The sequence below is a fragment of the Rosa chinensis genome, chromosome 5 (assembly GCF_002994745.2).
Source record: "Rosa chinensis cultivar Old Blush chromosome 5, RchiOBHm-V2, whole genome shotgun sequence".
NCBI classification, from domain to species: Eukaryota; Viridiplantae; Streptophyta; class Magnoliopsida; order Rosales; family Rosaceae; genus Rosa; species Rosa chinensis.
In genome coordinates, this window is record NC_037092.1 from 72438167 (window position 1) to 72463462 (window position 25296).

The 25296-nt window shown below is 37.6% G+C and overlaps 3 protein-coding genes across 5 annotated transcripts; 2 read left to right on the top strand and 1 right to left on the bottom strand.

Moving 5' to 3' along the window:
• Nucleotides 1–580: 580 nt before the first annotated feature.
• LOC112165968 (transcription initiation factor IIA large subunit) lies at nucleotides 581–5129 on the bottom strand. Its single transcript, XM_024302694.2, has 11 exons — nucleotides 4773–5129; nucleotides 4360–4524; nucleotides 4084–4263; nucleotides 3376–3427; nucleotides 3243–3301; nucleotides 2896–3021; nucleotides 2008–2136; nucleotides 1569–1632; nucleotides 1279–1442; nucleotides 1033–1116; nucleotides 581–941 (listed from the first exon to the last, which is right to left on the bottom strand). Exons 1-11 carry the CDS (start codon nucleotides 4881–4883, stop codon nucleotides 918–920), a joined length of 1158 nt encoding a protein of 385 aa, XP_024158462.1. The 5' UTR covers nucleotides 4884–5129; the 3' UTR covers nucleotides 581–917.
• A 9595-nt stretch (nucleotides 5130–14724) lies between these two features.
• LOC112168222 (serine/arginine repetitive matrix protein 1) lies at nucleotides 14725–20543 on the top strand. 3 transcript variants are annotated; one of them, XM_024305349.2, is made up of 14 exons: nucleotides 14725–15000; nucleotides 15161–15250; nucleotides 15402–15524; nucleotides 15790–15957; nucleotides 16043–16117; nucleotides 16254–16390; nucleotides 16676–16726; nucleotides 17050–17814; nucleotides 18071–18253; nucleotides 18370–18501; nucleotides 18602–18805; nucleotides 18904–19758; nucleotides 20038–20073; nucleotides 20252–20543. In XM_024305349.2, the coding sequence occupies exons 1-12, from the start codon at nucleotides 14980–14982 to the stop codon at nucleotides 19526–19528; spliced, it is 2574 nt and encodes an 857-aa protein (XP_024161117.1). In that variant the 5' UTR covers nucleotides 14725–14979; the 3' UTR covers nucleotides 19529–19758; nucleotides 20038–20073; nucleotides 20252–20543. The 3 variants fall into 3 exon arrangements, with proteins under 3 accessions (XP_024161117.1, XP_024161118.1, XP_024161116.1); XM_024305350.2 differs by having other exon boundaries at nucleotides 18922–19758; nucleotides 20010–20073; XM_024305348.2 differs by having other exon boundaries at nucleotides 20010–20073; nucleotides 20252–20466.
• A 1718-nt stretch (nucleotides 20544–22261) lies between these two features.
• Nucleotides 22262–25073, top strand: LOC112168224 (protein PLASTID TRANSCRIPTIONALLY ACTIVE 16, chloroplastic). Its single transcript, XM_024305351.2, has 5 exons — nucleotides 22262–22838; nucleotides 23331–23783; nucleotides 23898–23966; nucleotides 24249–24307; nucleotides 24425–25073. The coding sequence occupies exons 1-5, from the start codon at nucleotides 22389–22391 to the stop codon at nucleotides 24945–24947; spliced, it is 1554 nt and encodes a 517-aa protein (XP_024161119.1). The 5' UTR covers nucleotides 22262–22388; the 3' UTR covers nucleotides 24948–25073.
• Nucleotides 25074–25296: the final 223 nt, after the last annotated feature.

Below are 25296 nucleotides of genomic sequence, written 5' to 3' on the forward strand. Positions count from 1 at the left end.
ATGAATAGGCCGGTTTCATTTTTGATGTAGAGAAAGGCCTACTTCATTGTATGGTACAGAATACGTACACATCAACCATCAATGCTTCTCTAAGGTTTCTGATACATATACTAGCTTCGGTCTGTAATGATCTGTGTTGATCGATTTTTGTTTGTGCTTGTTTTTTGATGCTACGACCTTAAATTGGCAATGTATGAAGGCCTGTCTTCAATATATATATCGTGTATCGGTGAACTTTTTTGAATCTAAAGAACACTCCAAATAACTACAATATAAGGTATTTCAAGTATTGAAGCATAAAAGGGAGACTTAATCACTCTATTTTTAGTTTCGTTTCATAACACATACCAGACTTCATAGTTCCTAATCTGCTTCACCTCAACTGTTATCTGTCCAAAACTTCAAATGTGCACGTCCATGGACTATCTAATAAATCTGAACATTTCAGAAATCAGTAAATATATATAGAAATTTATTAAACTAACCACGACATTTCAGAATATATGGTTTCAGTAGGTTTGTAAACTCCATAAACCACAGCTACATCACCGATACAAACTATCATTATCTAGAATGCCTAGTTACTAAACGATGCAATTCTTAAATTAAACCAATAAATCCAAGTATACAAAGTCAATGGAATCACATTCCATTGCAGAATATTTAAACTTCAGAAACGCGCCTCAGTAGCCCTCCCATTGTAAAGGCCGAAAAAAAATTCATCCTTTATGTACAAAGGCCAACATCATCGGTCCCAATCTTAAAAAGATATCTAGAATGTTTCTCTTCTCCTCATAGCTTTCATAATTAAGTTCATAAAGAAAAATTACAAAACACCAATGGGCCAATGGTAACTGTGGACTTGCTCTGCTAATGCAACAGCCGCTGATTGCCAGAATAGACATTTCTCCAACTAATCAGAAGTCGAATTCTCCCGTCGCCTGCAATGAGTATTTAAAAGTGAACTCATGAGCGTTAGAAAAGGAGCAAAAAGCATGCAAGAACATCAATTCTTTAAAGCGAACACTTCACCTTATTAAAAAGGACATCCTTATTGTTTATGTGCATAATGCCATCCTTCAGTGTGCACTTCCACCTGCTCTTGGTGCGTGTCACCTATCAAACCAAAAACATGAGAAGAATAAACATATTGCAGCAGCATACCAGATGTGATCTGATTGAGAATACAAACCAGATACATGTAAAGAAATTTAAGTATTTTCCATTATACATCAGAAGAGGAAAATATCAATTGGGGGGGGGGGAAGATAGAGAGACCTTGTCAAACTGAGCCAATACCAAATGCTGTGTGTTCAGTTCCTCTCCTTGGTCCACATCATCCAGATCATCATCGTCATTTTCATTCAATGGGGGCTCATCGTCCTCATCATCATCTCCAACATCATTCTGAACAACAGGAGCTGGAGTGCTGACTGGTACATCTGGAGTATAAATAAATCATATGAGAAGAAGCAGCGACAAATTTTAACAAACAAAAGTTATCCTTGTAGAAAATATTCTACCATAATCATGATGTTCAAAACTGTATCACAATGAATCACAATTACCATTGGGAGCTGGTGTGTTGGCAATGTTGTAGTCTTCATTGAAAACTCCTTGATAATTGTATATCTGTATAAGCATCATTTAGTGGGTCAACAAATATTTTCACTTTAGGGAGAGAGAAAAGGAGATACAGGAACACTCAGTCTTTAGATTCCAAGCAGGATAAGTATGTTCTTTAAAGATCCGGAGTTCATACTTCAAAGAAGTTAGATCATCAAGATAATTGTTCAAAAACTAAAAGCTTTAATGAGTCAGAATTCAATATCTGAACAACCTGCTTAACCTAACAAATTTGATACCACTCTGAACCTCATTTACCCAAAGTAAATACCAATATACATGTGTGTGTCAGACATCATCAAGTCCAGGCATTATTGCTGACGCACAATAAAAAGAAGCATAATTATGCGCTACATGCAGAATTTTAAGAATTGTCTTTACATTGGGAGTAGAAAGCTCTTCATAGGGATCAGGGATGGGCCCATCGAGTTGAGGAATCTTGGGTGCACAAGCAGACATCTTACCATACGCACGTCCACCACCACCAATAGAAGTGCTCCCTCCACAAATCTGAAAGATCAGTAACATAATGTGATTCAGAGATTTGTCTGAAATCAATAAAGATAATGTGGCATATCCATGACTCATGCTGGTCTAGAAGAGATCAGCAAGCTTACTGCTTGAACTAGTAGAGAAGAAAAAAAAAATCCAGAAAGTTAACATCAAAGAAAACAACTGGTCCGCTTCCAATTAATGGAGAGCTTTCTACAAAGGTACCAATAAACAAAGGCCAACATGAGCAGAAACTATAAACCAACATGAGCAGAAACTATAAACTCCTAGTACATCCTAAGTAGGTTATAGAAAGAACTGCCCCACTTCCAATGAATTAGTACAAACAAAACACACATATACTTAACATCGGAGAAAACAATTGGTCCACCACCAATGAGGGTTGGCATATGGCAACAGCCAAAAGATGCCAAAAAAAGAAGGCCTATATGAGCAGAAACAATACTTCACTCTAAGAATGTTATGGAGAGAAGAAAACAAGATACAATCAGTACAAGACTCTTTGGACCAAACCAAATGAAGCAAACAAAACACTCTGTACAGAGCTCCAGACCAGTTAAGATGTATTGCACTGAAGGAACATTCCTTCCCTAACTGCTTAACAAATATGCCTTAAAGGACACACTGACTTTAAATCTATCCATCTTTCAGCACATTCCCATAAGTATATCTCTGATCTTTCCACCTTTCATCTTTCCACTTAAAACTTGATGAAGTATGGCACTTGGGCCATAAAAAAGAACAAAAGGAACAAACCTCAATCTCAAAAAGTTCAGGTATAGCATCTCCGGCTCCATCTTGCTGGGGTATAAACTCACCAGCTTGATATTGTGGGGGGATTTCTTCACGTTTTCGCTTTCCAGCAGACATTGTGAAAAAGTCCTGAAATTTCTCCAACATAATATCATTAGTTAGCTATACTAGTAACAAAATTATATCATCATAAAACAGATTGCGTGTCCTTGACTAGGATGAAGTAAAAGAAGCAACAAAAAAGAAGGTATACAAACCAAATCCATTCAGAAGATGTTTAATCATGAGTTTTTCTTCATACCCAGTTTTTCTTTCTGCAATTTCAATGTAGTAGTTATTAACAGCATTACCTGTGTCGGGGGTTGATGAGAGGTTCCTCTGTCCACCTCATCCCGCCCTTCCACGTAAGCTACACAAATAAATTGTGAATCAATACCCGACCAAGGAGGGAAAAAACTATATCCTAAATAGTATTCAACATACCAATATTAACATCAAGTGGGGGCCGCTGAGTCATCCACGGAGAAGGAGGTTGCTGCAGGCAAAACAAAGAATAGTTAGGTTTTCTTATACTTATCAAACAACCCAAAGAACTAAATTTAAATCTACTTTTATGGTAACTATATACGCAATGTCCTCTTCACCTTTGCATTTATATAGCACTAATAAAATTATTGCTATCCATGGAATATCATTCAAATTGGTAGTCATATTTACAGAAATATCAGTATTCATATTTGGGGAAACATCAGCATTCATATTATGAAAAAATACGTGTAAAAATCCTATAGGCCTATTTTAGGGAATTTTGCAGCAATTTTTAAGAAATTGAAATTTTATGCAAATTAATATTGCATGAATTGAACAAGTATGTTTCATAAACTCGTACAATCTAGGATGAATCCAGTCTGTGCTACTCTCACTCCCTGGCACATGTCATTGAAATTTGAATTCTGGTATGCAGAACATGGCAGATATTCCAAACATACATTATATAGTGAGATTTTATTCTTAAAGGTTTTCATACCAAAGATACTCCGTAGAAAATTTCTTGAGTCTTGATGATTAACAGTAATCCATTCTCAATGACATATTTACTATCATTCCACCCAATATCAGTGGAGTGGCTTATTCTATGGATTTTTATTTCATCCATGCATACAACTTAAACACGCGTAATGAAGTGTTTACCATGTATGGGCTAGGTCTTCCTGGTTTCAACTCTGTATTTCCACCTGCGTTGCCGCCACCAGAATCGTCACTAGCTCCAGTAGGAATATTATAATTCTCCGCAGTTCCTGGTGTTTGAATTGGAGTTTGTGGGATGGGAGTTGGAATAGGAGTTTGTGGCATTGGAGTTTGTAACGGGGTCTGACATTCCAAAGCACACACAAAATCAACATGATGTGACAAACCAGGCAGAGATTTTCATCGCAAATACAGAAAATCACACGAAAAAGAACTCACTGGAGGGAAGAGTAAATCAGCAGTAGGAGTTTCATACTCCTCAGTCCCCTCATACGGTACGTTGAGATCATGAACTGGAGTAACTCCAGGTGTGGGCTTTGCAGCCGCAGACCTCTCAATCGGAGCATTTACAACACCAGCTTGCATCATCTTCGCCTCCCAAGTCTGCCCAAAATTTGAACAAACATCAACTAAACCATACTTACAGCGTTGCAATAAAAGCAATTAATCCCCTTAAAATCCAAAACCCTAGAAATTAACCAGATCGAGCCTCTAATAACCAGTCCGTCATATAACCCCAAATCTACAGACACAATTAATTAACCTACAGAATTTCCGATTCCGATACCAAAAACTCGAACAATCAAGACAGAAATGATGAGAAAAATGAAGATAAGGGAAATTGAAATTACTCCTTGAAGCTCCTTGAGAACGTCTTCTCCGGCGCCATTGACGAACTCTTCTTTGACCTTGTTGATGACGTCCTCGATGACACTGATGTAGACAGCGCTCGTCGTCGCCATTCTCCGATCCTCAGCCCCCGTCCGCCTCCAGATTCCCTCGTCAAGAACAAGGTAACCGAATCGGAGATTTGACCGGAAAATTGAGAGGTAAAATCGAGCCCAGCCAATCGATTAGAGTTAGGGTTTGGGTGTAGGGGGTGTGTGAGAGTGAGAGAAGAGAGGAGAGAGAGAGAAAGAGAAGGGCGGAGGATGGGAGCGCAGAGAGAGAGAGAGAGAGAAGGGCGGACGAGAAGTGCAGAATAAAGAGTGGAATATAAATAGGTTTGCATCCGATTATATGAGTGGGTTGGGCGGTGGGTAAAAAGTATATTTATATTTCTTTTTTGGTGGTGCCACGTGGCGAAGTCTGCATGATTCTGACGGATTATGTATGTGGATTTTGTACCAGGCGTAGATTTTTGTTCTTCCATGATTGTTTGGACAGTGGGGGAAACTTATAGCTGAATGAAAAGTTACTTGAGCTGATTTTCTTCCATCAAATTGTGGTTTTTTTTTTTTCCAAAAAAATAGTGTGGTTTTTTTTTTTTGTTGCAAGTTGGTTTTGATATTTTATCTTTAAAATTACGTAAATTAACAATAAAATTGAAAAAAATATATATGAAAAATAACAATAATAATGTACTCAAATTCATTAGAGAGAAATACAATTTGATATGGATTTCCATAATGCCGAAGCGTAGTGGATTACAATGGGTGAGTGATAAATGTTGGACCCCTAATCTTCTTGCCATGGGGTTTAGATCAATGGATTGCCTTAAACTTTACCGAACTAGGGACATCACAACGAATGGTTCGTCCTTTGAGTGCTACGTCAACATTGATTGGCACTGCCTCAAATGAGAGATCATTCGTGTTTACCTCATTTTGAATGTAGATCGACTCCTCCCAGTATATAACATGTAATTCCCTCTAATTCAGTTTTTCCTAAGTTGCAATTTAACAGGATATGCAAGATTGGTCAATGCCTAAGGCACGAGGCAGAGGGATATGCCCCCTAGTATCACACACCAAATTTACATTTGCTTCAACGTGGGGTTCTTTTGAGACCCAATTATAAGTTTTAAGCATGCTCCTCAAGCTTGATACATGCATATGTTTACCTCTTGGAGGGTTGGACCCCTCTTTTGTTTCGGTGGGTGAGCCTCGCTGTCATGCCCTGAATTTTGAATAACAAATTCAAATCTGAAACATGAATAATAACTAATACAAATAATGTCCTGAATTTTTTTTCTTAACCAGCGTCTCACAAACCATCATGCAAACCTCGTAGCAAACTATCTATCGAGTCAATTATTACAATACCAACAAAGATAAAATGTTTAAGTCCGAAAGAGTCTACAACACACCAAAATAGGTTAAGTGCAGCACTTAACACCGATAGCCTACTTCGCTCGATCTCCACTCTAATACTCCTGACCTGCAGGGTTATCCGCTACACCGTTTGAATAGTTTACCGGGATTGCAAACACAAAACCCGGTAAGCTTTTTGCAAAGCTCGTGAGTAAATAAGAAATGAACAGTTGATTTATTAAATCACAATTCTTTTAATTCAAGTAAAACAATCCAACAATCCGAACACACACAACAACCCCAACAATTTCATCACCAACCCAACTCACGTGGCACAAAGTAATCACAATGCAATAACCTAGTTACCACCATGACCGTACTCCCACAACAGACTAGAGCTCTATCTGAATCGTTACCTGTCACCTTGGCCCAGGTGCAAGCATCCGATATACTTCGGTTACTACTATAACCGTCGAAATTTGGGCATTTCTGCCTGCAGAACAAAAATACTTCGTTTATCACAATGATAACCGTCGAACTTTGGACATTTCTGCAGTGCCCTCATAACAAAACACTCTGGTTATTATAACCATCGAACTTTGGACATTTAAGTCCGCAGAACAAAATATAAACAGAATCCCACCCGATTCACAATATCACGTCTCCACCCAAATCATACTCACAACAATACCAATTATCAAAATATTCATGGCAAATAAATCTTTCATTCAAGTATATAAATGAAATCATCAAAAAACCACATATTTCAATGTCACACCATTCCGTATAAAATCACATAAATATATATATACGTAATCATCCACTCAGGAATGACTACTAATACCAACTATAGTTCACACGTAATAAAACCAAGAAATTCATTTTCTTATATACTTTAAATTTCATTTTCTTAAAACCATTTTCTCACACATAACAATTAATTGTGCAATAAGGAAATTTGGTTCGTAAGTGAACCATGCGAGATTTACTCACCTCCAATCCCGCTGCGTCTTCTCAACAGCTTAAAATACGGTTCACAATCGTCCACCAACTCAAACCGTCAATCACCTAACCAAATACGATAATTAACTTAGCGTACAATTCAAAAACGCACTTATATGAAGATCCAACAGTCGGATCTTCACCCGTGACCACACAAAGTCATCGGGACAGTCCTACGATCATCATATCAAACTACAAGTCCAACGGACGGTCCGATCTTCACAGATCACAAATCAAACGATCGAAATCAATCGAAATAGTAAAATTCATAACTTAATCATACGATCTCCAAAATTCACATGTTATATATCGAAATGATTGTATGAACACGTAGAACATAAAAATGGGCAGAAACTGCCCTTGGGACCCCCGGAGGTGGCCGGAAAAGGCCGCCGGAGTTAGGGACAGATCCGCCGCCGACCACCGCCAGTGGTGTCGGTGTAACGTCCCGAACCTGAATTCACCTGTTTACTAGTCATGTGGACGGTAAACGACATTTACTTTCACTTTTACTGTCGTTTCAGTACTTTTAGTGGCCCTAAAAGTTGACTTTTTGGTTGGGTCAAAATTTGAGAAAATGTTCTTCATGAAAGTTGTAGTGGGCGTTAAACCGAGCGAGTGCATATGTGGTACGTAAAAATTAGAGTTCGTATGCGAAAGTTATAAGCGAAATACGAAAGTTACTATTCATAGTAAGTTTCTATAAAAGGTGAAAATTACTGTGGTAAGAAACTTACCGAGTTTTCTCTCTCCTCTCCCCCGATCCCTTACTCCTCTTCCGCCCGATTTTTCCTCCACCGATTTCTTCCTCCTCCGGCCACCCCACGACTGAATCCGGGCACCGGCAAGCTCGCCTCCTCCTCCTTGTCACACCTACGGTGGTGTTTTTCAACGAATCGGCCAGAGGAGCTCGGATTTGAGCCGTGAAGCTCACTGTAGCAGTTTGGAAGTTCAGTCGATTTCCGGCTATTCCGACCGTCTCCGGCCACCTAATCGGTGTCGAAGGTGGGGTTTCGCCAAGGATCATTTTCCCCCTAGCCTTGAGACACGATTTGCAATGTAGAAGGAGAATCGATCAAAACCCGATCCTAGGGTTCTTGGATTTTCTGGGTTTTCTTCACCGGCCAATTTCGAGCACTTAAAGGTAAAATTAGAATGTGCTGTAGTTGAGAAACTTGTTGGGTCTGTTGTGATGTTGCTGCTCCCAAAATTTGGTGACCATCAGAGGTGGTGGCCGCCGGCGCGTGGGGCATAGGTGGCTCGTGGAGGCACGTAGGACAGTTTTCTTGTTTCGATTTTTGAGCCAGTTAAATCCTATAATTGATGTAGAGCTCGTAAATGTGAATTTGGTTGGAATTGAAGAAGTTTTGAATCGATTTCTAATTTCCAAAGATTTAGGATTTCGATTATCGATTTACGAGAATCCAACCGTCGGATTTCTCTCGGTTATGCCCTAGAACCTTTAAACTAATGAGTGGGTATTAAGGGTGAAGTTGGATTAAATTGGAAAAGAAATTGGAAGTTTGATTTAGGAGAATAAGATATTAGAATCGTATTTAATTGCCGAATCGTTATCCACGAATTATAATTGTATACAAGGGGATATACCGAGCTATTGCTCGATGAAGGAACTCATATGCGTGATCGCCTAAATAGTACTGTGAGTGGACATTTATTTTAAATTAAATGTGCATGCAGTATATTATTATTTTTCCGATTGAGGTTTAATTTATTATTTGGATTATTGAGTATTATGATTTTATGAGGTTGATTTCTTGAGATTTATTATGCTCTATGAGTTACGGGATTTTTTAGTGGATTTCCTTCCCGAGGGCTTTCAATAGATTTTTTCAAGCTATTTATTTATGAGTTATTGAGTTGGGAAATGATTTTCGGGAAGTGACTGATTAATAAAATATTATGACAATTATGGATTTCGAATATCGGTTTTTATGAGGATTCACGAGTACGAATGTTTCATCGAATATTTGAGCATGATTGAATTATCGAGATTTATTGAGCTTTGAGCTCCGCACTTATCAGCCTTGAAGCTAGATTGGGATTTCTTTCCGAAAGCATTTATTGATTTACAGAGTATTTGATTTATGCTTTTGAGGATTTATTGAGATATTGAGGTTTGAGTTATGCTTTCGGTGAATTATTAATGACTTATTGAAGTAATATCGAGTTTCTTTCCGAAAGCAAGTAATTGTAAGAGGTTATTTCCAGTTTATTGAGGAGGCTATCAGTCAGCGCATTCATGCATTACCTAATTGGCAGTCCCTTCTAGACTACATCCCTGTTGGCACTCCCTTCCGATGCGTCACCTGGTTGGCAGTCCCTTCCAGATGACATGAGGTAGCTAGTTGGCAGTCCTTTCTATCCACCGCCTCTTATTCCGGTTAGCAGTCCCTTCCGATGCGTCATCTAGGTGGCAGTCCCTCCCAGATGACATGAGATGACTAGACAGCAGTCCTTTCTAGTCATCAAACAAACCGCTTGAAAAAAGGATGTTTCAGAGAGGATTGAGGATGAGATCTTAAGAGATTGCAGTAAAGATGATTATTTAAAATTATTTTTCAAGATTGTTACTGCATGCGAGGTTTTAGAGAATAACTTGGGAAAGCATTAAGTTTTACTTATTCATTCGAAATTACTTAATTTTCGTCCACTCACTCTAACGGATTTTAAATGCTTTCCCCCGGGCCCTTCGGTTTTAAATGCCCAGTTTGCAGGCCAGTTTAGCTGGAGGTCAAGCATACATGGAGTTGAGGCATTGCTGTCATAGCTTCCGCCTTATAAAAGTATCGGTTCTTTATCTTATATTTTATCATCTTGTACATCTGTACATTAGATTGCTCTGATAACCCATGATATTAATATTCTTAAGTTCAGAATTGTTGTGAAATGAGAGATGTTGTGATTTAGGGAGCATGGTGGCTCCAGAAGATTAAGGATGGAATATTTTAGAAGTGTAAATGTCTTTCTACAAGTTTTGGGTTGTCCACTTTTAGAGGGAGTTCCGCCAAATTTTTGGTAGAATTTCTTCTAAGGTGGACCCCGCATGGCCACTCCGGATTTCAAGGTGAAATCTGGGGCGGGTTCTGTCAGTCGAGGCCTGGCTTTTCCTCTTCGTTTAATCATTTTGAGCAACTTTCATAACTATCACGAAGTCAGAAAACGAGTGGAAGTGGTCGAAAATTACCAAAACAGTCCGGTTTGACCGGAAAATCTGCAAAAAACGACAAGGCCTCCGACGAGCGTGAAATCGATCACTTCAGGTTCTTTCCTTCTTGGTTCTTGTCTAGCAACTCAAGGTGAGTTCAACAAGCCAAGAACCTCGAGTTTTGGTGGCCGGTAGCTCGAGATATTCACTTCGCACTCAAAACGGCTGGAAATGGAAACAAGCTTCCTCCGCTGCTACAAGCCGTGCCACGGCGCAAGGCTGCCATTGGCAGCTGCGCAAGGTTGAGACGAAGCCGTGGGAGGTGGTTTGGTGTGGTTTGGTGGCCGAAGGAGGGAGAACGGAGCCGGAGACTCCTTGCTCTGTTTTCGGGCTCAGGCTCGGGAGAGAGGGAGAGAGAGAGAGAGAAAAAAAAAAACTGTGCGGCTGCCAAAAATGGAAACCCTAGCTATTTTTGGAAATTCCCAAAAATAGCTAGGTCTATATACCCAAAATAGAAACTTTTCCAAACGCGATAACTTCTTCGTAAGAACTCCGATTCTTGCGTTCCGCATATGCACGAACTCGTATCGACGAGCTCTGCAACTTTCGTGAAGTAAGTTTTCCCAAATTCCGTATGTACAAAAAGTCGATTTTAGTGACCCCCCCTAAATAACGATTGTTTCGAAAATAAACTCATTCGAAACCAAATTTCCCATACAATGACATACGAATCATGCCCACAATTCATATTTCATATAATTGAACCAATATCGAATTACAAAATATGTAATTGAGAATTTCGGGTCTTCACACTCGCGCATACCCATTATAACATGTATTTCGGTCTCCCATTGTTCAACTGATCATCAACCATCCTTAACTTACAAAAAGGTTAGTATATCACCCAACATTCCCTTAGCGAAAATGGGAGGTTGGAATGGCATAATCACATCTATAATGTATATTGAACCATCTATATAATGTAGGTCAAACCCTTAAAATCGTAGCAGGTACCTTGAAGCCATATCAATCTCGACTGAATTCTCATGTACGAAGAAGAGGGGTCTTCCAGTCAAAAACTTCTCTGAGTTGAAACCTAAGATATCTCTTGAAGGAAAAGTATCATCGCTTACAGCAGCAAAGAAGACTACTTTGTAAATCTTAGTTTGAGTGTGATATTACGATATCCAGTTATCCACATGGTTTAATTTGAGTACGGATGTCCCTATAGGCGTTAGCCCAATCCATTGATTCCCCTCGATATGCCCGTGTTATGAATCAAACCATTCATATTACTGATATTAGAGTACAGGGATTTGTACTTCTACCTTTCAAGTTTGTCTTAATAGTATGGCTTACTTGAATAGTCAAATTGTTGAATTTGAACCTAAATCGAAAAGAGATGCTATTTTAGTTTATAGGGGAAATATTACCGATGATCACTGAGTTATGACTTATTCGACACTTAACTCACTGTATTTTCAACAATATCATTGAACTCACTCAGTTTTACATTCGTCTTTCACTTAACTCACTGCCGTTAATTCTACCGTTAGAAGCCGTTAAAATTGAGGATATATTTGTCAAAACATTTAAAAATCATTTTTAACTTAAAAAAACTACATTTATTAGACTTTTTTTCAATTTTTTAAAATTTCTGAAATTTCTAATAAAAAATGATTTTTTTAACTTAAATATCATTTGAAAAAAAAATTGTCTTAAAAAAGTTAGAAATGCATTTCTTTAGTGTTTAGACAAATATGCCCTCAATTTATATTTATTAGACTTTTTAAATTTTTAAAATTTTTGAGATTTCTAATAAAAAATGATTTTTTAAACTTAAATGTAATTTGAAAAAAAAATTGTCTTTTAAAAATAAAATAAAAAGTTAGAAATGCATTTTTTTAGTGTTTAGACAAATTTACCCTCAATTTTAATAGCTTTTAACGGCAGAATTAATGACAATGAGTTAAGTGAAATACGGATGTAAAACTGAGTGAGTTAAGTGATATTGTTGAAAATACAGTGAGTTAAGTGTCGAATAAGTCATAATTCAGTGACCATTGGTGATGTTTTCCCTAGTTTATATTATGTGGAAAACTGAATCGATGACAAAATCATCATATTGTGAGTTCAAGATTTTATTTTATTTATATTTATTTTTATATCAAGAAAGAGAGATTAGAATATAAAGTCTTGATAGCAACATCAAACTATCAAAATTATACACCGAAGAAGTCGATTGAGATAGGCCATGTTGGCAAACTCTAGAGGCTTGAAGATTATGACCCAAGAAAGCAATAGTGTCAGCACTAAAATTGGTAAGAGCAACTATAACAGTTTCCTTATAATTTATGCATTATAGGGAAACAAAAGTCAAAGCTTTAGCCTTTTCTTCTTCTTCAACTCCAACAGATTCCTTATTTTACAGATCTCCATAATTCTTCCTTAAATTTCAGAGATTTGCTGTAAATTTAGGAAATTTGGTTTTCTCTTTCCTCATTATCTCTAAAATAGAGATAATTATAAGGAATTTGTTGGAGCGAAAGAGGCTCGTTTTTCTCTAAAATAAGAAAAAAATCAATATATAGGGAAGCTGCTGGAGTTGCTTTAATTGGGGAATGAAGGACAAGAAAATTACTTCAAATAGTCTTGCTAAGTGCTTAATATCTCTGATAGTATTTTAAGAAGACACCATAGAACTTTACAATAGTTACTGACACAATCAATAGTTCAATACTAAGCTTTGAATAAACTTCAGGGAGTGTATTGTATTTGGATTTGTGTAGATTTTTTTTAAATGACAGACTTTTTGAAAAGTCCACAGACTCTTTAAAAAGTTGATAGACTGTTATGGATTTCTTAAAACCATTGATTTTAGCAACAGACTTTTATTGATTCATGAAAATCTATATACTTTATTATGAATGACTTCTACAGATTTCCTAGAATGTACAAAATATTAAAAAAAAAAAACAAAAAATAATAAAACAAATGCAGCCCAAACACAAAACAAAATAATAACTTGTTGTCTCTTCAATGCTCCAGTGTCTTCTAATAGAAATTGACTCAAATAAATGATTGTTAGTCTGTCCAGCGAGTTTGTTCTTATTCCTAATCTCCCAACAACATAAATATACAATATAGATCACTTGATGTTTATGGTTAATTATTCTCATCAATTTTGTTTTTGCCGATTAACATATATTGTAGCAATATTGGTCAATGTCTTGATCTATAATCAATCAATTGAAATTCAATTGTTTAACCTTTTTTTGAACCATAATATAAATTCAAATTAATGAGAATAATTAATTAATAAGATAAAATTTAGCATGGTTCAAGGTTTTAGGGTTTGACCACAATATTTGAGTTTTAGGGTTTCATAAATCATTTTTATTGCTATTAGGGTTCGAAGTATCACAATTGAAAAAAAAAAAAAAATCACATTCAACAACTACAATGAACATGTTGGGTATCAAAAAGGTTGATATCATAAAAAAATTAGAGAAAAGACAAAAAATTAAGAAAGAGAGATGATGAAAGACAAACTTCTTCGTGCGTAGAGAGAAGGATTTTGATAGATTTTTTTTTTTTTGAAGAGGAAACTTTGATAGACTTTTTGAAATCTTTGGTCTGGAGGCTGGAAAATTATTGGAGTTTGGTATGTATAGTTAACACTACAAAGTCCATGATTATCCATGATTTTCTAATTCCATAAGTATGAATAATATTTTGAATACATCTGTACTTTTATTCATTTTTAAAAGTCCTAATTGAATACTCCTAGATTTTGGTGGAATTCATGAAGTCTTTAAAAATCATAATTGAATACCTCAAGACTTTCATGGACTGTTAAAAGTCTATATTAAATATACTCAGACTTTTAAATTCCATAGATTTCTTTAAAAGTTCAACTAATTCCATATACAATACACCCCCCTTCAACTCATGTGTGCTTGTAATGTTTATTTATCTTACGCTATATTAAGTTATCACATCTAATACCATTAATATATTATCTTTTTCATAAAGAAAAAAATTATTTATAAAATTTCTTATTTTGTTTGTTTACGGACTATTCTCCATTTTGCCTGTGAGCTGTGATCTGTTGATAAGTTATAATTTCAATACTGTAAAAGTCAACAAATTAGTGATAATCGAATCCATGACTGGATAATATTCTTTAAAAAAAAAAAATATCTATGCGTTTAAAAGACAGATATTTCGTTTCAAAAAAGACAGAAATTTAGTTATTTCAAAAAAAAAAAAAAAACAGATATTTCGAGTAAATTACAGGTCAGGGGTAAAGTCGTAATTCCCGTCTCACAATTAGGGCAGGGCCTAGCCGAATAGCAATAAAGTAGGCACGCACAGTTTCAGAGTCGCAGGCTTTGTGAGAGGGTACTGGATGCTCATACTAATCAGGTCTGGATTTGAGCCACAACTACAGATTCGACCCCTCTTGAGTCTCTTCAAAGCTTCACAGTAACCCAATAACTACACCCAATGCCCTCATACGTGCTCTGAAATTCAAAACTACACGCCTCGGTGTTCTCTCAATCGTCTCAAACCTTCTTCTTCTTCTTCTTATTGATCGCCGAAGTCAATCTCAGCTTTCATCGCAAATCCTAAATCATGTCGGGCGGGTTTTTTAGGGTTAGTTTGTTTTGATAATTCTGAATTGCTTTTGATTCCTTGTTTTTTTGATTCGATTTAAATATCTGTTGTTACTCAGATCTTCTCCGAAATTCTTAATTTCGTTTGATTTAGTATCTGATTAGGTCGGTGATGTTTTCTTCTGAATTGTGTTCATCAGGGTACTTCGGCTGATCAGGACACGAGGTTTTCTAATAAGCAAGCCAAGCTGCTGAAGTCGCAGAAATTTGCACCTGAATTGGAACATTTGGTTCGTTTTCGATCCCTATTTGTTCTCCAATTTAGTTTACATTTGTCGCCTTGTATGTTAATTAATGGGTGAGAATTGGGGTATTGGTTAACTGACAGAATCGGGTATGCGCAGTTAGTGTGATTAATTGTGTATGAATTATGTGTTTTAGGTGGACATGAGGAAGGTGAATATGGATGTGCTCCGTCCATGGATTGCTAATAGGGTAACTGAGCTTCTTGGGTTCGAAGATGAAGTTCTTATCAACTTCATTTATGGTCTTTTGGATGTGAAGGTAGTGTGATGCATAATCTGAATCCTTTTTTGTTCATGACCTTCTTCTTACAAATATTTCTGTTTTGTTTTGAGTGGACAAATTTGATCTGCTCGTTCTATATACATGTGTTAGTGACTTATCCAAACGTCACTCAGTTGTCAGCTAAACTAAAGCTTATTTTTGATGATATATATTGTTAAGATTTCTTGGTGTGAGGGCCATGAATTTGTGTTGTTAATATATATTTTTATGAATGGTACATGGCTTTTTTTTCAATTTGCAGGAAGTGAATGGAAAGGAGATTCAAATTTCACTGACTGGCTTTATGGAGAAAAATACGGTGAAGTTTATGAGAGAGCTTTGGACACTTCTTCTCAGTGCGCAAAACAATGCCAGTGGTGTCCCTCAACAGTTCTTGGATGCCAAACAAGAGGAAGCACGAAAAAAGAAGGTCAGTTTTTATTGTTGTTGCATTGTGGTCCTAGTCTGTTGAGATAATACAGCTTTATTAAAGAAGTTGTGCAATGGATTTCCAGGAGGAGGCAGACGCAATTGAAACTCAGAGGAAGAAAGATAAGGAGACGCTTGAACTAGAGAGATCGAAGAAGATGGTAATAGCATTTTATTCATGCTGGAGTTGCATTCTCTAGACCAGGGTTTTTGGTTTTAACTTCCGTTTGTGTTTTCATGCATTCAGCTAGCTTCTGCAATTATTTGGGTTCATGCCTTTTCCTCAAACTACTGTAGGATGGAGGGGTTGATAAAAAATCAAGCAATGCTGCTTTGGAGCCAAACTCAAATCGTGTGTCACCAATGGCTTCAAGTGATCGTCCTGATGATGAAAGAGGGAATGGCAAGAGGAATGGTGTGAAGCCAAGTAACAAGTAAGCCATTGCAATTTGTTTTACAATTCAGTAGTATTACTGCAAGTCTGCAGTCTATCTGTGTTAACACTGTTGGTATGTGTGGGATGTCATTCATATTGAGATAGTGTAGCCACAAGTATATTTTAAATTTGTACACCAGAAGGATATATTTTAAATTTATACACCAGAAGGTTATATTTTAAATTTATACACCAGTTGGTGTGAAAGTTTCTATAGCCTTTTCTTTTATTATTTTACATGTGATATTTTTTCCCTAAATGTTTTATGTTAAACCTTCCGCAGGGTTTCTAGATCTCCAGATTCAGCAGATTCAGATTCATCTTTGTCCCCTCGGTACAATCTTGAACCCTTTGGTGCCTTAAATCTTAAATATACTGCTTGGTTTCATTCTCTATTTTAGGTCCAGCTTCTGGGTAGTCATATTTTAGTGGTACCTGAAGTAATGCTGAGCATGCTTTGTTACTCGTTAGATAAAAAATTACACTATTGATTTTTTTATTCACTTTATTTTATTTTATTATCATAAATGTTCTTTTGGAAAAGGAGTCGGTTTGTTAAGTAAAGACTTAACAAGATGCATTTATAATGAATTTCTTTTCTATACACCAATCATTTGAGTTCGGATCCTAAATTGTTGAGTCACTATAATTATACAGGTTTGGTGAACGAGACAGGTCAAGAAGTGTATCCATTTCACCAAAAGCACGAGGACGGTCCATTTCTTCTGAAAGGGGAAGGGGTTATCGCTCTCCACAAAGACGACCGATTACGCCTAGGAGGCGTTCACCTGAGGGATCACTCTCCCCAAAAGGAAGATCACTCTCCCCAAAAGGAAGATCACCTTATTCCAGGCGAGGATCAAGATCAAAATCACCACGCAGATCGCGCTCTCCTATAGTGCGTCGAGCTCGTTCTCCCTATCATCGTAGGTCACGATCTCCTGGACGTCGCAGGTCACCTCCTCCTTTCCGAAGCCGCAGATCACCCTCACCTTTTCGAGGCCGTAGATCACCCTATCGGCGCCGAAGATCACCCTCGCCTCCCCGCCGCCGCAGATTACCCTCACCTATTCGTAATCGCAGATCACCATCACCTATCCGACGTCGCAGATCACCCTCCCCTCTGCGGCGACGGACGTCACCTCTTGTACGGCGTCGCAGGTCCCCCTCACCCGCACGTCGCAGATCACCCTCTCCTGTTCGATCATCATATCGAAGATCTCCACGGAACAGGTATGCATCTCCATTGCAACGGAGGTCACCAGTTCGTGGTGGCAGAAGGTCCCCACCTCTTCGACGTAGGTCTCCTTCGCCTTCTGATCGAAGTTCTTCATCTCCTATTCGGCGTGATTCCCCTTCACCAATCAGGAGAACAACAAAGCAGCAGAGATCTCCCCTGCAATCCCACCAAGAAAGAACAAGGTTTATTTTTTCACTTGATTTTGTATTAGCTGTTAGACTTTTCTTTATTTTTCTTCTCCAGTAGGTTTTTCATGTATTTGGCTGCATGAAAAAAGGAGATTGTGCAAGTGACATGTTATATGACAAGCTCTCCGTGCAGCGTCCCTGTTGCGGAGGCATTTAGTTCTCAGCAACTTATCTAGATTGTTTTATTTGTTTATTTTAAGTAAGACTTTTGGACAATATTATAATTCCTAATATAAATAATCATTTGCAGGTCCATTGAGAACCTGTCTCCAGCGCCACAACAATCTTCTGGTTCTGAGGGGTCACTGCAGAGGGAATCGAAGAATGGAAATGATTACCGCAAAAGAGTTGCAGCTTTGTCACCATCACCAGAGAAGTCTCCTCCAATGTCAGAATCTCCACCAGGTGCAAGGAGTGTGAGGGAAAAGAGGAGGTATTCATCTTTGCTGCATTACTCTTTCATATAAAATTATTTGCTAGTCTTCTGATGATTTTGTTATTTTAGTCTATGCTTACTATTTTTTTTAAAATTTTTTTTGCCTCTAAAAGATTGTCCAGTCCATATGAAAGTCCTGTGAAACGACCAAGGGAGCAAATTGCTCATTATGGTAGCTCAAGTCCTTCAAGGAAACCAAGAGAACAAAAACTTCGTTGTGACAGTCCCAAAGAAAGTGAAGAAGAGTAAGGAATAAATTATACTAGTTTCATCTTTTGAAATTTTGTTTGAATTTATTTGATACTTTTAAAAATGTTCCCAAGTAATCTGGATGTTTTGTTGTAGGGAGGATGCGGGTCGCAGACCCCAGTCCTTAGAGAGAAGATCAAGAGACACATCACGGATCAGTAAGCAGATAATTTCTCCTGCTAAGATTCCTAATAAGGAAGAGTACTCTCCTGAAAGAGTAGCATCTGGTCAAAGGTTTACTGAATCTAAAAGCTATGTGGATAATACTGAAAGCAGAAACAAAGAGCAGGAAATGAAGAGGTAAACATAGCCTGTGACACGATTTATTATCACATTTATGAATTATGATTACTTGCATGATACAGTTTGAGGGGCTGATATTATAACATTTCTGACAGTGGAAAATCCTCTGGGAGGGGGTCAAATGTACCAATTGTCCATAAAGACTCTCTGCCAGGTGAGACACAACGGGCATCAAATCCTGGTGAAGGTAAAAAAGCTGATGATAAGAACCGCTCTCATTTAAAGAATACCAAGGACAGCGAACATCGTAAACCTGGATCTTTACGCTCATCTGTTGAAATGATTGATCATAGTAATCAGAGTGGCGGTTTGGATTCTGGTTCTGAGGACAGTGACAAAGGCAGAAGCGAAGACAAGGAAAAGAGAAAGAATAAGAGATCAGAGAGGCAAGAAGTGACTTCAGATGATGATTACAGTTATGATTCTGCAATTGAGGACAGAAAGGAGGCTAAAAGGAGGAGGAAAGAGGAAAAGAGGTTGCGGAAGGAGAAGAAGCGCCGAAGACGTGAGGAGCGACGACGCAGAAGAGAAGAACGTCGTGCAGAGAAGCAGAAAGTGAAGAACTCCAGTGATGCTTCTGGTTCAGATGGTGAACATGTCACCGGAAGGGGGTTTCATTCAAGTGACAATGAAGAAGAGGCTGTTCAGAAGAAACTTGAGATTGAATTGCGCAAGAAGGCTATCGAATCACTCAAAGCAAAAAAGGGCATCAGTCAATAAATTTGTTACTTTGTTTAAATATGCTGATGTCATTTAATCTTTTTAATCTTATCAAGTAGTAACATTTCAGATTTGTTAGGAATATATTTTCTATGAATAGTGTTTCTATGTTTTGGTTACTGTTTGATGTAGTCTGTGTTTACTGCTGGCAGCTTAAGTGGATAAATGAGGATTTCCTGAGCTATTCTCTTGAGTTCAACTTTAAGCAGACCTTGCTCCTAGATTTTCTGGTAATAATCTGTGAATTTGATTTGTTGTTTCATTGATCACATGGGTGTGAAGCTCTTAATTTGCCTTTATATATATCAATATATGGTTGTCTGATTGGGGTTTCTGAATTGGGCTTTAGTTTAAATTGATTAGGTAGACATTCTTTATGAATGGCTCATATTCTTTGTTTCTTACGCCAAAAAGAACCTAAAGGTCTTGTGTGTTTCATTGATGCGGATTAACTAAATTTAGCTTTCTGGTTAATTGATAGATGAAATTTATGTCAACTACTTGAGCAGATCATGTGCAGATTCGCATTTTGACCATTGATTCAGGTAAAGTCTTCTATGCTTTTACAGGCTATTTTAGCGGAACAACTCAGTGTCCTAGGTGGATCCTTTCCCCATGTCTCTGTCTATGTCTCTGTCTCTCTCTCTCTCTCCATGTCTTTCTGTCTCTCTCAATCTGTATTTTGTTGCTGCTTTCTTACTTTATTTTTGTTTAAATTTTAAGGTTGGCAGCTTGAGAGTTCTTCCTGGGACTTTATTTTCTAAAATTCTCCATGGTGATTGGTTCATGGATTTTTCTGGTCCTGATGTTGATATCAGCTGTAAGGTTAACATGGATAGTATATCATGTATGTATATGAAATATTAATGCTGTGTGACGATGGAGCTTGCTTTCTTACCGGGCTCCACATCTTTTGTGAAGCATTCAACTTTGATAGAGAGAGTTTGTTGGTTGGATCATTTATAACCTTATTTACTTCATCCTCTTGCAGTATTGATGAATATTTTGATTTCAATCTACTGTTTAGATGTAGATGGTGTACCTTGCATGAATAAGCTTGCAATGTATTTCTTTTCATTTTCCATACTTGAAAATTACATCCAATTTGAGGAGTCATCACCCGGTTTTAGATAAAAACTTTTGTGCTCTATATGCCTTAACTTTAAGGTTAGTAAGTTTAGGCTGCTAGTGATAGTAATTCTTCCTCTGAATGGAGGCTGGATGTTTCTGCATATGCTTAGGCATTTGCATGTAGCAAATGATTCTCTGAGAGTTTTGTTAAAGATGTGAAACATGATCATAATCTGTTTGACATGGCTAAAGTATGCAAGTTAGGCTTGCTGACTTTGATGCTGGTTCCTTGATAAATTTCTCAATGAAGAGATGGGCAGAGAAATTGAATTTAGATAGGCATCAGCTTCCTGTTTTGTTGACTCGAGGACCGATCTATTTCTTGTTTCAGATCTCAGTGAGAAGGAGGGTTGATCTATTCTTTATTTTGCCTGCTATATTTGGTGTGTTTAGACTTTAGATTTTGTATCTTATGTTACTTCTAATTCAAAAAAAAAATTTGGCATCATAAATTACTCCTATCCTCACCTGTTTTTCCATCATCTTCCTTCATTAGATGGGTTTGCTCTAGCAAAGCTTACCTGTTGTGATGAAAAATCTCTTGTATAACTTCAAATTCTCGTTCTTCTATATTTCCTTCCTGGTTATGTTTTGGCTATCTTTGGAAACTTCTCAGTGACAAACATGAGTTATGTTGTGTGACGAGAATGCTCTCTCTCCTTTTAATAGCAGGTTCTCACAATTAGTTTCAATAGGAATAACATTAGTGATACATTTTTAGTTACTATCAGCATGAAATTGCTTGGTATGGGCCAGTTTCGCCCCCTCTTTTTGTTTGGAATTGTTAAAGAGTTTCCTGAATCTTACACAGCCATGCCTTTCAAGGCTTGCTGATAATCTGGCTCATTTGTATCCGCCATTCAGCCTGGGGACCTTTACTTTCCATGAGAGATGAAAGTGAAGACTAGCTTTCATTTTGCCTTGTTTATAAATTCTCCCGGGATCCATGTGCTTGTATTTGAATACCATCGTTTTCCTGACGTGCCATGAGTCAGATTTACTATGGTTGTCTGCAATTTTTTGTGCTTTGTTTACAAGTTTTGCCAATATTGCTATTTATCTAGTGAGGTTTTGTATGCATTATTTAGTATGGGAAGTGAAATTCACTCCTTAATTTACAATGCACATTATGTTTTTTTTTTTAGTATCTTAAATTGTCTTTTTATAAAATGGATTGTAAAACATGTGATGTTAATAAACTAAAAAAATAAAAATAAAAGTGTGGATTGTAAAACATGTGATGTTAATAAACTAAAAAAATAAAAATAAAAGTGTGGATTATAAAATAAAAAGTGTGAATTTTATTTGTTTTTACTATTTACTGTGTTCATGTTTAGAAATTTCAAACCGTGGCATGGTGTGTGCTTCAGTTAGCTTGGCAATATTATTGACAGGAGCCAATATGGGCCATGCCTATCGGATTATTTCTGTGGTTGCATGAGTGGATAAAATTTTGTTGAACTAGAACATGTATGATTTGGAAATGCTCAAATATCTTCGTACGTCATTTTCTGGTGGTTCAACGGCCCCATTAAATTTCTCTGGTGTCCAATTTATCCGCAGTAGATAGAATGCGCCGCGTGGCACCATTTCATTTGCCTGCTCGGCTGCTCCCATACCTTCCCATCCAGAATGCCACTTACCCAGTCGAGAAGTACAGCAGTCATGATTCATGAATATGCACAAAAACTGAGTTGTGAAGGGAGAGAAATTCTGAGCGGCAGTTCCAATGGCTGCAACTCTCACTTCCAATTCATTCGTTCTAACTTCCTCACCCAATTCAAGAGCAACAACCACTCTGAGGAACCCCCGAAGGTTCACCGTCTTTGCCAAGAAGGCTGGACCCTTCTCTACATTTCGGCTTGGCAAGTCATCAGGGGATGTTGGTTCATCGTCCTCCGGCGAAGGCGAAGCCGATGACTCCAATTCAAGTCCATTCAGGTTTAATTTCGGGAAATTACCCGATGTCAAGTCTTTGATCCCCGTTGCGAGTAGGCCTTCTTTTTCATTTGGGACCTCCAGAAGCAAGGACCCTGGGACTGTGTTTGTTGCTGGTGCAACAGGGCAGGCTGGGGTCCGAATAGCACAGACCCTTCTGCGTGAAGGTTTTAGAGTGAGGGCTGGTGTGCCTGAACTGGGTGATGCCCAAGAATTGGCTCTTGTTGCTTCTAAATACAAGGTTAGCTTCTCAAACCAAACTAATGAACAATGTGAATCTGGTAGGGAATATTGATGGTGGGATTAGCCTACTTTGTGCATAGAAGAAAATGAAAATCATATGAAACATGAAGAAATAAGGAAATTACCCCAATTTATCTAATTCATTATTCAAACTCTTTGCATCATACTTATCGACTGTATTGCAACCATTCCCACTCTTTCACCTAGTAAAAATAACGATATAGCAAGTATATGTGATACAAGTAACATTCCCCACAATTTGTCCACTTATTCAGGGGTTTTTTCTTAAAAAAAAAAATAAAAAAAAGGAGGTTTTTTCTTTGGGAAACTGTGATGATTTACTGTATTATGTAACCTCATGCAACTAGTAAGATTGATTTTTTAAGTACACTGTCATAGAAAAATTATCCAAAACGGGTACATCCTATTACATGATCGTTTTGCAGCACAAAGCCTTATACTTCTACTCCAATTTCCCTCAACACTGTAGATCCTATCAAATGAGGAATCCAAACGCCTCAATGCTGTCGGGTCTACCTTCGAAGATGCTGAGACTATCGCCAAAGCCATCGGAAATGCCAGCAAAGTTGTTGTCACAATTGGCCCCTTCGAGAATGGTCCAACGACTGAAGTCACACCATCAGACGCCTTACAAGTAATCCAAGCTGCTCAGCTCGCCGGTGTCGGTCATGTGGCCATCGTCTATGATGGGAACTTAGCAGGTGCATCGACTTACAATGTACTAGATGGCGTATCTTCATTCTTTAGCAACATCTTCTCCCGATCTCAGCCTTTGAGCATTACTGAATTGTTGCAAAAAGTCATTCAAACAGACGTTAGCTACACTTTCATAAAAACAAGTTTGACGGATGATTTTTCGCCCGAGAGCTCGTATAATGTTGTTGTGTCAGCTGAAGGAAACGGAGGTGCTAACGACTACAAAGTAATGTAATGTATGCAGTAATATGTAATGCTTTCATTCTCTTCATTTTACTTTCCTATTTTTGGTCATTGAAGTTTCAGTGTTTGCTGATGATATTCAACATGACACTATTAGGTAGCCAAGTCTCAGATTGCTTCCCTGGTGGCAGATGTTTTCTCAAACACTTCTGTGGCAGAAAATAAGGTACATCGTTCTTGCTCCTGCTAAGTTCAAAGTTTTTGCCTATAAAAAATGGACCGCTTTCTACTACATTTTATGATCGGATTTGACAATTTATAACCAATATGAAATCCGGGGGGTTTCGCCTTGGCCAAAGATGTGATCAACAATTTGACCGCCCTAGTGTATTGGGTATTTTTCCTTTTTCTTGGGAAGTACTCAAAAGCTTCATGTATTTTCTGGTTTCCAATATCTTGTTTTTGCAGTTGGCTTAACTATGAATTGGATGTTTATTTGTGACTCCAGGTTGTGGAGGTATATACTGATCCATCAGCACCCTTGAGGCCTGTAGATCAACTTTTCAGGTACAACCAAAGTTATGAATCTATATATAGAATTGTCTCTTTATCCTTGTTAGCTAGCTGTTTAGTTTGATTGAAATTAATTCTCTTAACTTTTGTGCATATTTTATTTGCCTTTAGTACAATCCCTGAGGATGGAAGAAGGAAAGCTTATGCAGAAGCGATTGCAAAGGCAAAGGCAGAAGAAGAGGCAATAATAGCTGCTGAGAGAGCTCGCAAAGAAGCCAAGGCAGCAAAGTTACTTGAAGAAGAAGTAAAGAAGCTATCCGAACAAGAAGCTCAAGCCTCAAGTTTAGCAGAAGAAGCTCAAGTAAAGGCTGAGGCTGCAGGGGCCTCATTTGATGGCCTCGTAAGCAAAGCAAAAGACTTTGGCTCAGGGCTGTCTTGGGATAAGTTTAGCTCACAACTTGCAGACACAGTTTCAAAATCCATGGAGACACCAAAAGTTCAGATTGCTACAGTAAGGGGACGGGCCAAGGCTAAGAAACTGCCTCCGCTGAAAGCAGTTGCTAAGAAAGTTGCAACTCCGAAACCAAAGGAGGAGGCAAAGCCTAAATCCAAACAAACAGAGGCGAAGACTGAAGTGAGGAAGGTATTTGGTGGCTTGTTCACACAAGAGACTGTGTATGTTGATGATGACTGAAGAATGACTATCAAAGTATTATTTGTGTTTTTTTGTTGTTATTAAAAGATGGTTTTATGAGTTCTACCAAGTAATAATTTTATGCACTGGTTCAAGTCTTTTCTCAGTGGATAAGGAAATTTAGCATTTGGACTGCTTACTGCAAATTTGGAAATCAGCATAGAATTTAAACATTTCAATTTTGATTTATTGTACAATTATTTTTTCATATCATGATGAAAAGCAAGCATGGCAGTCGACACCTACGTAAGTAATCAAGCGATGAAGTAATATTAATTTCAGAAAAAGTTAAAAGAGTAAATTTCATTTAACCTCTCTGATTATTACACCTTAAATATCTTCCTAGGAA

Coding starts and splice junctions, on each gene's coding strand:
- LOC112165968 (XM_024302694.2), bottom strand. CDS start 4,883: ATGGCGACGACGAGCGCTGTCTACATCAGTGTCATCGAGGACGTCATC. Junction 4,264..4,359: donor CTGATTTACTCTTCCCTCCA/GTGAGTTCTTTT, acceptor TTGGAATGTCAG/ACCCCGTTACAAACTCCAAT. Junction 1,443..1,568: donor CAACACACCAGCTCCCAATG/GTAATTGTGATT, acceptor TTTATACTCCAG/ATGTACCAGTCAGCACTCCA.
- LOC112168222 (XM_024305349.2), top strand. CDS start 14,980: ATGTCGGGCGGGTTTTTTAGG. Junction 15,251..15,401: donor CACCTGAATTGGAACATTTG/GTTCGTTTTCGA, acceptor TATGTGTTTTAG/GTGGACATGAGGAAGGTGAA. Junction 18,502..18,601: donor CCCAAAGAAAGTGAAGAAGA/GTAAGGAATAAA, acceptor GTTTTGTTGTAG/GGAGGATGCGGGTCGCAGAC.
- LOC112168224 (XM_024305351.2), top strand. CDS start 22,389: ATGGCTGCAACTCTCACTTCCAATTCATTCGTTCTAACTTCCTCACCC. Junction 23,784..23,897: donor GAGGTGCTAACGACTACAAA/GTAATGTAATGT, acceptor TGACACTATTAG/GTAGCCAAGTCTCAGATTGC. Junction 24,308..24,424: donor CCTGTAGATCAACTTTTCAG/GTACAACCAAAG, acceptor ATTTGCCTTTAG/TACAATCCCTGAGGATGGAA.